The sequence below is a fragment of the Oncorhynchus kisutch genome, linkage group LG20 (genome assembly GCF_002021735.2).
Source record: "Oncorhynchus kisutch isolate 150728-3 linkage group LG20, Okis_V2, whole genome shotgun sequence".
Taxonomy (NCBI): domain Eukaryota; kingdom Metazoa; phylum Chordata; class Actinopteri; order Salmoniformes; family Salmonidae; genus Oncorhynchus; species Oncorhynchus kisutch.
Window position 1 is genome coordinate 25,623,783 of NC_034193.2, and position 13,447 is coordinate 25,637,229.

At 42.6% G+C, this 13,447-nt stretch overlaps 1 protein-coding gene across 6 annotated transcripts in view; it reads left to right on the forward strand.

Moving 5' to 3' along the window:
* Window positions 1-471: 471 nt before the first annotated feature.
* The window catches only part of coasy (CoA synthase), a 35,968-nt gene continuing 22,992 nt past the window's right edge, over window positions 472-13,447 (forward strand). For 2 of the 6 annotated variants that reach the window (XM_031799721.1, XM_031799720.1), the window contains exons 1-2: window positions 492-871; window positions 1,052-1,139. In XM_031799721.1, coding sequence (XP_031655581.1) covers window positions 1,119-1,139 — 21 coding nt within the window. In that variant the 5' untranslated portion in view covers window positions 492-871; window positions 1,052-1,118. Of the gene's footprint in view, window positions 872-1,051; window positions 1,140-13,447 lie in introns of all 6 variants that reach the window. The other 4 variants (XR_004204528.1, XR_004204529.1, XM_031799719.1 and 1 more) reach the window with 4 other exon arrangements.

The window sequence follows — 13,447 nt, forward strand, 5'->3', positions numbered from 1 at the left end:
AAATATTGTGAATTTTCCCCTTCAGTTGGTCAGCTTTCACATTTACCGCTACCCCAGTAATCACTACTTTCAATGGTGCCCTTTTCTTGAGAGCAAAACAACAATTCACATCTCTTGCCCCCACTCGTTTAACATGGAGCACCTGCTCCCTCTGACCAGCAGAAACATATACAATTATCACAAGACCACTTATGGTTACCCTCATTGATTCCACAGCACCCAACTTTTTAATTTATTTAACATAGTTATTTATTTAACTTGGCAAGTCAGTTAAGAACAAATTCTTATTTACAATGATAGCCTACTCCGGCCAAACACTGCCCTATGGGACTCCTAATCACAACCCTGTGATGTGATACAGCCTGGATTCTAACCAGGTACTATAGTGGCGCCTCTTGCTGAGATGCAGTGCCTTAGACCGCTGCTTCACTCGGGAGCCCAAACGTCAAATGGATCAGCCAAAGGGCAAGGGTCCCCTTTTTCCAAAAACTACCACCTCACAATCTCCCTAAAATCAGCAAGAACCCCTCCGGATGTAGCGCTCAAAAGTGCGTCCCACTTGTAAAGCAGCTGCTTCATCTTGATGTTCTTCTTTATCAATAGCTACCACGAAGATTTCCCTTTTTCAAACACGCGCGCTCTCTCTCTCCCGGATTCATCGATTTCCTGGAGCGTGACGTCCCGGGCATCTAGAATCACAACAACAAGCTGACTTCTGCCCCATGGGAGCGTTTACATCGTTATTCGACGCTTTACCGGACACAGACTAGCCTACAGACTATACTTTAACACAAAGTTTGCTCAAAATAATAGCCTCCTACATAGGCTTCATGTTCTTTACTAGATTTTGCGGGACACGATGGAAGAAGAGGTACATTTGGCATGCCTGTTTCACCATTGCCCCTTTGCTTTGGTTAATGTCTGCTACAACTTTGAGGCAGGAGACACACTTCACGTGGAGCTCTTGTAGGATTTTGACCGCGATATAGGCTAATCGTGCTTTTTTATAGAATGCGTTCATGCTCATTAATCTATACATTTATCTACGCAGCCTCGTGGCAGGACATCGGTGAATAAATATCAACCGACGGAGTTGAAAGTCAAAGAAGAAGAGGACCATGGCGATTTCAGTTATCAAAGTAAGAGTGGTGGCTGGGGATTATTACTGGATAAGTGTTGTGGTACAAAAAAAATCCCCAATGACCTTTTTTCTTAATTTGCTATTTACGTTAGTTTATTCTGATATGGAAGATGAATTATAGGACTGGTTAACTGCATTTTGATTACATAGAGAAAACAAATCAATGAATATTGGGAGAATAAGTGGCCCACGCGCTGAAAATGACACACACTATTGCAGGGGTAGGCAATCCTGTTCCTGGAATGCCACAGGTACTGCTGGATTTTGTTCCATCTAGGCCCTGATCAAACGCTTGAACGTTTGGTACGTTGCGGAACGTTTTCTACTGAACTACACGTTTTCCCCAAATGTTCTTTAACAGACTTGAAGCAACGAGTGACGTATTTAAAGGGCAAGGGTGCATTTTGAACTCCCAACCCAGCCCTTCCCGGTTTTCCAACTGGTCGATCGATCAGTGCAGCATGGCTTCTGTTCAGTTGAACACTCTATTACGTTTTTATGTACTGAACGCAGCCCTGACCAACTGAGCACACCTGGTCTTCCAGGTCAGTTAAATCAAAAACATGAAGTGCCTGCAGCACTCCGGGAACAGGGTTGCCTACGCCTATCTTCTTTCCCTCCCTGTGAAGTGTACATGTCCTTCTCTGAGAAGGGAATTCGAGAGCTACAGTATAAGGAAGAAATGCCTTCTCGAACATGTGAACTTTCATGTGCCTTATTATCAAACTTGTATGCCATCTGTAAATACAAATAAAATCGTTAAATTACAAGCTTAGTTGGTTTAGCCACAGAAGACGTGAGCAACCTTCCCGCTAGCCATGATTGGCTGAGATAATGAGTGGGCTGGACACGCCGAGAGATGAGTTTGGATTGGTCTGCCATATAGCACATATCTGTCTATTGGAGCTGGTCAGTATGTCTAGGTAATCGTGTCGAACGCGGCTTTTTGAAAACGTATCGCGAGTTGTGATTATGGTCCATTGTTTAGCTAGCTACGTGTCTTAACAAAAGACTCTACTATAATTTTGACAAAGTATTTTCATTTTAAGTTAATGTACTGTTAGCTACCTAGCTAATGATAGCTGGCTGGCTTGTTAACTAACATTACTTCATGCATTGGATTTATTGTTTACCTAGCTAGCTATCTAGCTATATTTCTTAACAAAAGAAGCTTGTCTTAGTGTGCCAGAGCGCAGAATAATATTTTAACGTTCAACATCCGTTGAATAGTTGAATATGTCCGGTGTCAGTAAACGTCATAAACAAAGTGTAATTCAATTGTTGCCAGCAGCACAGTTAGCCACCAATGCTCTGGATAACATGAAACAAGCCTAACCAGCTCTGCTAGGGTGAGTATAATGGTCAGAGTGGGGTGTTTTCTCATTGTGTCTGGAAGTAGTTAGCCAGTTAGCTTGGGTGCTTGACTGTAGTTGTGAGGTCAGAGCTTTCAGAACAAGCCTACTTATTGAGGATCCAGTGTGCGCTCTGAACGTGAAACACTCTGAATTTACAAACGGACTATCTGACAGCAGAGTTGCAGTCACTAACACTCTGGATAACTTCTTATGGCAGATGACACTCATAGGACTTCATGTTGCACAATACATGTATGTATTGTTCGATAAAGTTCATATTTATATCCAAAAATCTTGAGTTTACATTGGCTCGTTATGTTCAGTAGTTCTAAAGCATCCAGTGATTTTGCAGAGAGCCACATCAATTTAAAGAAATACTCATAATAAACATTGATAAAAGATCCAACTATTATGCATGGAATTATATACACACTTCTCCTTAATTAATGCAACCGCTGTGTCAGATTTTTTTTTAAACTTGACGGAAAAAGCACACCATGCAATAATCTGAGTACAGCGCTCAGACAACAAAACAAGCCAAACAGATACGAGCCATGTTGTGGAGTCATCAGAAGTCAGAAATAGCATTATAAATATTCACTTACCTTTGATGATCTTCATCAGAATGCACTCCCAGGAATCCCAGTTCCACAATATATGTGTGTTCGATAAAGTCCATAATTTATGTCCAAATAACTCCTTTTGTTAGCGCGTTTGGTAAACAAATCCAAAACTCGCGAGGCGCGGGCAAGTCCAGGCGAAATTTCAGACAAAGTTCAAAAAGTTATTACAGTTCGTATAAACGTGTCAAACGATGTACAAAATCAATCTTTATGATGTTTTTTACATAAATCTTCAATAATGTTCTAACCGGAGAATTCCTTTGTCTTTAGAATCGCAATGGAACGCAGGTCGTTCTCACATGAGCGCGCGTGATCAGCTCATGCCACTCTGGCAGACCCCTGACTCAATCCGCTCTCATTCCCCCCCCCCCTCACAGTAGAAGCCTCAAACAAGGTTCTAAAGACTGTTGACATCTAGTGGAAGCCTTAGGAAGTGCAATATGAACCCATAGACACTGTATATTCGATAGGCAATGACTTGAAAAACTACAATCCTCAGATTTCCCACTTCCTGGTTAGATAATTTTTCTCGGGTTTTGCCTGCCATATGAGTTCTGTTATACTCACAGACATCATTCTAACAGTTTTAGAAACTTCAGAGTGTTTTCTATCCAAATCTACTAATTATATGCATATATTATCAACTGGGCTTGAGTAGCAGGCAGCTTACTCTGGGCACCTTATTCATCCAAGCTACTCAATACTGCCCCCAGCCATAAGAAGATAACATAACAGCCTAACCAGCTCTGCTAGGGCGAGTAATGTTCAGTGAGCGGTTCTCTCTCTCTTAGATGTCTGGAAGTAGCTGACAAGTTAGTACAGAATGGTCAGATCAACCCTTAAAGAGATGGGTGGGGCTAAGGCTTAAGAGGGTGTGAATGGGTGTAGACAAAGAAGGGCTCTCTAATAGTAGTACCAAAACATTGAAAGATTTCTCAAAAATGAGTTTACAAGTTGATCAACTTTCAAATCCAAATTACTTACCCATTGTTTCCTCAAATGCTGTGTATGATATATCAGAGGTGTGGACTCGTCACATGACTTGGACTCGAGTCAGACTCGAGTCACATGATTATTTTAAACTCATCTTGACAAAATCAAAAAAAGACTTTCAACTCGACTTTGACTTTAACACCAATGACTTGTGACTTAACTTGGACTTGAGCCTTTTGACTCAAACTGACTTGATACCCTCCCCAAGCCCAAATATATAAAAATGATGCTATTAAAAAAAGTGTTCAGCGCATCAATTCTTCATTTAACGGATTACAGTTTGAATCAGAGAGCAGCCAATCAAATTGTGCCAGCGGAGAAAATGTTGCGAGTGGCAGTGCTGAGGAACGTCGGCAGGTGAATTCAGACGGAGCCCTTGGAAAGATGATATAAAGACTACGCTGTAGTCAACAAAAAACTGATTGCAACTTGGAAAACATGCGAGAAGAAAATTAGACTGCGGCGCAACAACTTCCAACTTTGTTTGACATTTGAAGCTGCACAAAGAAAGGAAACACTTTGAAGTTTGTCATGCTAATTAAATTAGCCTACATTAGCTCAACCGTCCCATGGAAGGGACACCGATCCCGAAGAAGATTTTATTAAATGATTGTAACTTTATGACAGGATCGTTTTTAGGTGTCTAGAGTATATCTGAAGAGAGAGAGAGCACTACAATATTTGTTTTGTTTCATTGATGTTTATCTCATGGCTATCCATATATTTCCATGAAAATATCAAGTTTATTTGGAAAGTAATAAATATATATATTTTTAAAAGCATTCATGATTTGTGTAAATTTAATATACTAACTATTACTCGTTCAAAATATGAATTTCTATTCAATTTGGTGAAGAGCACATGACTTAAGGACTTGGGACTTGTCGGTCTTGACTTGGGACTTGAGTTCTAAGACTTGAGACTTACTTGTGACTTGTAAAAAGGGTGCGACGCAATGGCGGAGGCATGCAGAGGCCAAATTGAGTTCCGAACCGCATCGCCATGCACATCCCAAATTTTGTAACAATGCGGAGGTTCTGTATAGCTCTGCATTGACATGTTTGGTTGATGGTAGGTGGGGGCGGGAGTTCCTGTATAAACACAAACTTCCTTGACAACAGCTCTGCGCTGCTCTGCGAAGCACAAGAAGTATGAGCGTAAATACTGCACGGCCAATGCAGACGTTGTATTGACCATGCAGCGCCTTTTACCCTGCAAGGTCCAGAGTAATGCTGGTTTTCTGTTCTACCAGATAATGGATTGTTCCCACCTGTTGTCCCAGGTCTAAATCAGTCCCCTACACTAACGTAAACCTAGGAATAGGGAGTCTAGAGCCCTGATTTGGACTGGTCACATGACAATTTATCATGTGGAGATTTTACTAAGCTCTAACTCAAGATCTTGTTTGTTTTTGCCAGGGCCAGGAGGGAGCCCAAACTCACACTCCGACAGTGGGAAGACTTCCTCGGAGTCAGGGGAATCAGACAGAGAGCTGCCCAAATCAGACAGACCGTACAACTGCTCTCTGTGCGGAAAGGGATTTTCTCAATTGGGACATCTGAAATTACACATTAAAACGCATACAGGAGAGAAACGCTATGGCTGTATTCAATGCGGGAAGAGTTTCTCAAGGTCAGACTATTTAAAAAAACATGCGAAAATTCACAGTGTAGAGAAACCATACAAATGCTCTGTGTGCGGGAAGGTATTTGCTAGGTCAGACATCTTAACCATACACAAGAGAGTTCACACTTCAGAGAGGGTGCAGTGTCCCACCAAAGAGAAACTCTATCCCTGCACTCAGTGCGGAAAGCGGTTCTCTCAATTGGGAAACCTCAAATCGCATGAGAGCGCTGTGCATGCAGGAAAGAAGCCTTTCAACTGTCCTGAATGCGGAAAGGGGTTCTCACATTTTGGTAACATGCAAAAACACCAGCGTGTGCACACTGGAGAGAAACCATACATGTGCCCTGATTGTGGGACAGGTTTTTCCAGATCACATCACCTCAAAACACATCAGCAAATTCATAAAGGGGAGAAGCCTCACTTATGCACTGAATGTGGGAAGGGTTTTGCTAGGGCAGACTCTTTAAATGCACATCAGCGAGTGCACAGGCTAGACAACAAGCCGTACGGATGTTCTGACTGTGGCAAAGCCTTCTCTTCATTTGGAAACTTAACACAGCATCAGAGAATTCACACAGGAGAGAAACCATATCAGTGCTCTCAGTGTGAGAGAAGCTTTGCTTTTTCAACAGATTTGAAAAATCATCAGAGGAGACACACTGGAATGAAACCATACTATTGCTCGGACTGTGGGAGAAGTTTCACAACGGCATCTTCCCTAAAATCACACCAGAAAATTCACAAATTATAAAAGTCATGGTCTCCGTGTGGTAGTAATGTCTCTCTACATTGTCAAACACTAGCGAAATACTCAGCTGTCAAAATGCTGCCGATGGGGAAACCTTGAGGAGGCTCACATTTTTCTTAGGAATACTAGAGGCACAATATTCTCATGGTTTAATCCTTGGTTTAAAAACAGCATAGGAATTCAATGTTTTGTTTTTAATACAGTGATTTTGGTTAATTGGATGGTTATTTTTACACTGAAACTACCTGAATTGTTTTTACCCAGAAATCTCTTTAATGTTTGAATGTGTTTACTACATAGCTCCAGTTGTGTGAATTTTATTCTATAGATGTTGATAATGACAAGCAAAAAAACATGACTATAGGGAACCAGAATCTCCTGCAAATTATGTTAACTTTTTGTTGTATAACCTGCATTTGTCATAAGAGGGTCAGGACACATTACATTGCAATCACAAAACATATGCAATGTCATAAGTTATATTGACAAACTTTAGTTGCAAACTCATTTGAAGCATTTATGCTTTAATTTAGTCCTCTGACACTAGTTCAGTTGGTAGAGATAAGTGTCTGCTAAATGGCATACTGACTGGCTGCATCACTGCTTGGTATGGCAATAGCACCCCCCTCGATCGCCTGGCGCTACAAAGGGTTGTGCCGACAGCTAAGTACATCACTGGGGCTGAGCTCCCTGCCATCTAGGGCCTCTATCAGGTGGTTGACTTGACAGCTCATTTTTTTTTATTTTTTATTTTACCTTTATTTAACCAGGTAGGCAAGTTGAGAACAAGTTCTCATTTACAATTGCGACCTGGCCAAGATAAAGCAAAGCAGTTCGACAGATAAAACGACACAGAGTTACACATGGAGTAAAAACAAACATACAGTCAATAATGCAGTATAAACAAGTCTATATACAATGTGAGCAAATGAGGTGAGAAGGGAGGTAAAGGCAAAAAAAGGCCATGATGGCAAAGTAAATACAATATAGCAAGTAAAATACTGGAATGGTAGTTTTGCAATGGAAGAATGTGCAAAGTAGAAATAAAAAAATAATGGGGTGCAAAGGAGCAAAATAAATAAATAAATAAAAATTAAATACAGTTGGGAAAGAGGTAGTTGTTTGGGCTAAATTTTAGGTGGGCTATGTACAGGTGCAGTAATCTGTGAGCTGCTCTGACAGTTGGTGCTTAAAGCTAGTGAGGGAGATAAGTGTTTCCAGTTTCAGAGATTTTTGTAGTTCGTTCCAGTCATTGGCAGCAGAGAACTGGAAGGAGAGGCGGCCAAAGAAAGAATTGGTCTTGGGGGTGACTAGAGAGATATACCTGCTGGAGCGTGTGCTACAGGTGGGAGATGCTATGGTGACCAGCGAGCTGAGATAAGGGGGGACTTTACCTAGCAGGGTCTTGTAGATGACATGGAGCCAGTGGGTTTGGCGACGAGTATGAAGCGAGGGCCAGCCAACGAGAGCGTACAGGTCGCAATGGTGGGTAGTATATGGGGCTTTGGTGATAAAACGGATTGCACTGTGATAGACTGCATCCAATTTGTTGAGTAGGGTATTGGAGGCTATTTTGTAAATGACATCGCCAAAGTCGAGGATTGGTAGGATGGTCAGTTTTACAAGGGTATGTTTGGCAGCATGAGTGAAGGATGCTTTGTTGCGAAATAGGAAGCCAATTCTAGATTTAACTTTGGATTGGAGATGTTTGATATGGGTCTGGAAGGAGAGTTTACAGTCTAACCAGACACCTAAGTATTTGTAGTTGTCCACGTATTCTAAGTCAGAGCCGTCCAGAGTAGTGATGTTGGACAGGCGGGTAGGTGCAGGTAGCGATCGGTTGAAGAGCATGCATTTAGTTTTACTTGTATTTAAGAGCAATTGGAGGCCACGGAAGGAGAGTTGTATGGCATTGAAGCTTGCCTGGAGGGTTGTTAACACAGTGTCCAAAGAAGGGCCGGAAGTATACAGAATGGTGTCGTCTGCGTAGAGGTGGATCAGGGACTCACCAGCAGCAAGAGCGACCTCATTGATGTATACAGAGAAGAGAGTCGGTCCAAGAATTGAACCCTGTGGCACCCCCATAGAGACTGCCAGAGGTCCGGACAGCAGACCCTCCGACTTGACACACTGAACTCTATCAGAGAAGTAGTTGGTGAACCAGGCGAGGCAATCATTTGAGAAACCAAGGCTGTCGAGTCTGCCGATGAGGATATGGTGATTGACAGAGTCGAAAGCCTTGGCCAGATCAATGAATACGGCTGCACAGTAATGTTTCTTATCGATGGCGGTTAAGATATCGTTTAGGACCTTGAGCGTGGCTGAGGTGCACCCATGACCAGCTCTGAAACCAGATTGCATAGCAGAGAAGGTATGGTGAGATTCGAAATGGTCGGTAATCTGTTTGTTGACTTGGCTTTCGAAGACCTTAGAAAGGCACGGTAGGATAGATATAGGTCTGTAGCAGTTTGGGTCAAGAGTGTCCCCCCCTTTGAAGAGGGGGATGACCGCAGCTGCTTTCCAATCTTTGGGAATCTCAGACGACACGAAAGAGAGGTTGAACAGGCTAGTAATAGGGGTGGCAACAATTTCGGCAGATAATTTTAGAAAGAAAGGGTCCAGATTGTCTAGCCCGGCTGATTTGTAGGGGTCCAGATTTTGCAGCTCTTTCAGAACATCAGCTGAATGGATTTGGGAGAAGGAGAAATGGGGAAGGCTTGGGCGAGTTGCTGTTGGGGGTGCAGTGCTGTTGTCCGGGGTAGGAGTAGCCAGGTGGAAAGCATGGCCAGCCGTAGAAAAATGCTTATTGAAATTCTCAATTATGGTGGATTTATCAGTGGTGACAGTGTTTCCTATCTTCAGTGCAGTGGGCAGCTGGGAGGAGGTGTTCTTATTCTCCATGGACTTTACAGTGTCCCAGAACTTTTTTGAGTTAGTGTTGCAGGAAGCAAATTTCTGCTTGAAAAAGCTAGCCTTGGCTTTTCTAACTGCCTGTGTATAATGATTTCTAGCTTCCCTGAACAGCTGCATATCACGGGGGCTGTTCGATGCTAATGCAGAACGCCATAGGATGTTTTTGTGTTGGTTAAGGGCAGTCAGGTCTGGGGAGAACCAAGGGCTATATCTGTTCCTGGTTCTAAATTTCTTGAATGGGGCATGTTTATTTAAGATGGTTAGGAAGGCATTTTTAAAAAATATCCAGGCATCCTCTACTGACGGGATGAGATCAATATCCTTCCAGGATACCCCGGCCAGGTCGATTAGAAAGGCCTGCTCGCAGAAGTGTTTCAGGGAGCGTTTTACAGTGATGAGTGGAGGTCGTTTGACCGCTGACCCATTACGGATGCAGGCAATGAGGCAGTGATCGCTGAGATCTTGGTTGAAGACAGCAGAGGTGTATTTAGAGGGGAAGTTGGTTAGGATGATATCTATGAGGGTGCCCGTGTTTAAGGTTTTGGGGAGGTACCTGGTAGGTTCATTGATTATTTGTGTGAGATTGAGGGCATCAAGTTTAGATTGTAGGATGGCTGGGGTGTTAAGCATGTTCCAGTTTAGGTCGCCTAGCAGCACGAACTCTGAAGATAGATGGGGGGCAATCAGTTCACATATGGTGTCCAGAGCACAGCTGGGGGCAGAGGGTGGTCTATAGCAGGCGGCAACGGTGAGAGACTTGTTTTTAGAGAGGTGGATTTTTAAAAGTAGAAGTTCAAATTGTTTGGGTACAGACCTGGATAGTAGGACAGAACTCTGCAGGCTATCTTTGCAGTAGATTGCAACACCGCCCCCTTTGGCAGTTCTATCTTGTCTGAAAATGTTGTAGTTTGGAATTAAAACTTCAGAATTTTTGGTGGTCTTCCTAAGCCAGGATTCAGACACAGCTAGAACATCCGGGTTGGCAGAGTGTGCTAAAGCAGTGAATAGAACAAACTTAGGGAGGAGGCTTCTAATGTTAACATGCATGAAACCAAGGCTATTACGGTTACAGAAGTCGTCAAAAGAGAGCGCCTGGGGAATAGGAGTGGAGCTAGGCACTGCAGGGCCTGGATTCACCTCTACATCGCCAGAGGAACATAGGAGGAGTAGAATAAGGGTACGGCTAAAAGCTATGAGAATTGGTCGTCTAGAACGTCTGGAACATAGAGTAAAAGGAGGTTTCTGGGGGCGATAAAATAGCATCAAGGTATAATGTACAGACAAATGTATGGCAGGATGTGAATACAGTGGAGGTAAACCTAGGTATTGAGTGATGAAGAGAGAGATATTGTCTCTAGAAACATCGTTGAAACCAGGAGATGTCATTGCATGTGTGGGTGGTGGAACTAATAGGTTGGATAAGGTATAGTGAGCAGGACTAGAGGCTCTACAGTGAAATAAGCCAATAAACACTAACCAGAACAGAAATGGACAAGACATATTGACATTAAGGATAGGCATGCTTAGTCGAGTGATCAAAAGGGTCCGGTGAGTGGAGAGGTTGGTTGGTGATTTAGACAGCTAGCCAGGGCATCGGTTTTAGTGTTCTCATGCAGTTTTAGTGTTCTGATTACAGAGTTCTGATCATGGAACACCATGTGTCTACACCTACACAGTTGCCACATTAAAAAAACTGTGATACTCTGAAAAATATGAGGTCAAATCATGACATCCGTGATCTTCAGGTTGAAACTCTAGAAAGAGGTCCGAGTTCCCGAGTTGGAATTCCAAGTTTGATGACTGTTCAAAATGATTTTTCCCAGTCGGAGCTCGGGTGGCTGGTCTCAGATGATCTCGCAGGCGAAGAAGCCGGATGTGGAGGGCCTGGGCTGGTGTGGTTTCACGTGGTCTGCAGTTGTGAGGCTGGTTGTACAGTGCTGTGAAAAAGTATTTGCCCCCTTCATGATTTATTATTTTTTGGCACATTTGTCACACTTAAATGTCTCAGATCATCAAACTAATTTTAATATTTCACAAAGATATCCCAAGTAAACACAAAATGCAGTTTAAGTGATAATTTTATTTATTAAGGGAAAAAGCTATCCGAACCTTCATGGCCCTATGTGACAAAGTAATTGCCCCCCCCCCCCCCCCTTGTTAAATCATGAATTTACTGTGGTCAAACACATTTTTTGGATAGCGGAGTTCAATTTCACTAGCCACACCCAGACTTGATTACTGCCAGACCTGGCGGGCTGGGCGCAGTGCGCACTAACCAAGGTTGCCAGGTGCATGGTGTTTCCTCCGACACATTGGTGCAGCTGGCTTCCGGGTTGGATGGCGCTGTGTTAAGAAGCAGTGCGTCTTGGTTGGGTTGTGTATCGGAGGACGCATGACTTTCAACCTTCGTCTCTCCCGAGCCCGTACGCGAGTTGTAGCGATGAGACAAGATAGTAGCTACTAAAAAACTATTGAATACCACGAAATTGGGGAGAAAAAGGGGTAATTTTTTTTAAAATTAAATATTTAAAAAAAATAGAACCTGTCTGACAAAGTGAAGTAGGCCAAAATATCTCAAAAAGCAAGACATCATGCTGCGATCCAAAGAAATTCAGGAACAGATGAGAAACAAAGTAATTGACATCTATCAGTCTGTAAAGGGTTACAAAGCCATTTCTAATGCTTTGGGACTCCAGTGAACCACGGTGAGAGCCATTATCCACAAATGGAGAAAATTTGGAACAGTGGTGAACCTTCCCAGGAGTGGCCGGCCTACCACAATTACCCCAAGAGTGCAGCGACGACTCATCCAAGAGGTCACAAAAGAACCTACAACAACATCTAAAGAACTGCAGGCCTCAGTTAAGGTCAGTGTTCATGACTCAACCATAAGAAAGAGACTGGGCAAAAATGGCATCCATGGCAGAGTTCCAAGGCGAAAACTACTGCTGACCAAAAATAACAAAGGCTCGTCTCACTTTTGGCAAGAAACATCTTGATGATTCTTTTGGGGAAATATTCTGCGGACTGACGAGACAAAAGTTGAACATTTTTGGAAGGTGTGCGTCCCTTTATATCTGGCGTAAAAGTAACGCAGCATTTCAGAAAAAGCGTCATACCAAAAGTCAAATGTGGTGGTAGTGTGATGGTCTGGGGCTGCTTCAAGACCTGGATGACTTGCTGTGATTGAGGGAACCATGAATTCTGCTCTCTACAAAACAATTCTGAAGGAGAATGTCCGGCCATCAGTTTGTGACCTCAAGCTGAAGCGCACTTGGGTTCTACAGCAGGACAATGATCCAAAACACACTGGCAAGTCCACCTCCTAAATGGCTTTAAAAAACATTTTTTTTTAAAGGTTTTGGAGTGGCCTAATCAAAGTCTGGACTTGAATCTGATTGAGATGCTGTGGCGTGACCTTAAAACGGCAGTTCATGCTCTCAAACCCTCCAATGTGACTGAATTAAAATAATTCTGCAAAGAAGAGTGGGCCAAAATTCATCCACAGTGATGTGAAAGACTCATTGCCAGTTATTGCAAACACTTGATTGCAGTTGTTGCTGCTGAGGGTGGCACAACCAGTTATTAGGTATAGGGGGCAATTACTTTTTCACATAGGGACAAGAAGGTTCGGGCAGCTTTTTTTCACTTAATAAATTAAATGATCACTTAAGTGCATTTTGTGTTTACTTGGGTTATATTTGTGTAATATTAAAATGTGTTTGATCTGAAACATTTGTGTGACTAATGTGCAAAAAGAAATCAGGAAGGGGGCAAATACTTTTTCACGGCACTGTACGTACTACAAATTGTCTAAAATGACATTGGAGACGACTTAATGTAAAGAAATTAACTTTCAATTCTGTGGCAACAGTTCCGGTGGATGTTCCTGCAGTCAGCATACCAATTGCATGCTCCCTCAACTTTTTATTTCTTTTTAGTGTGTAGATCAGCTTTAATATTGCAGATTGTAGCTACGATCAGCGCAATTGTCTGCATTATTTCCAATCCCCCATATTTTTTTGCAAATATATATATACAGTACCAG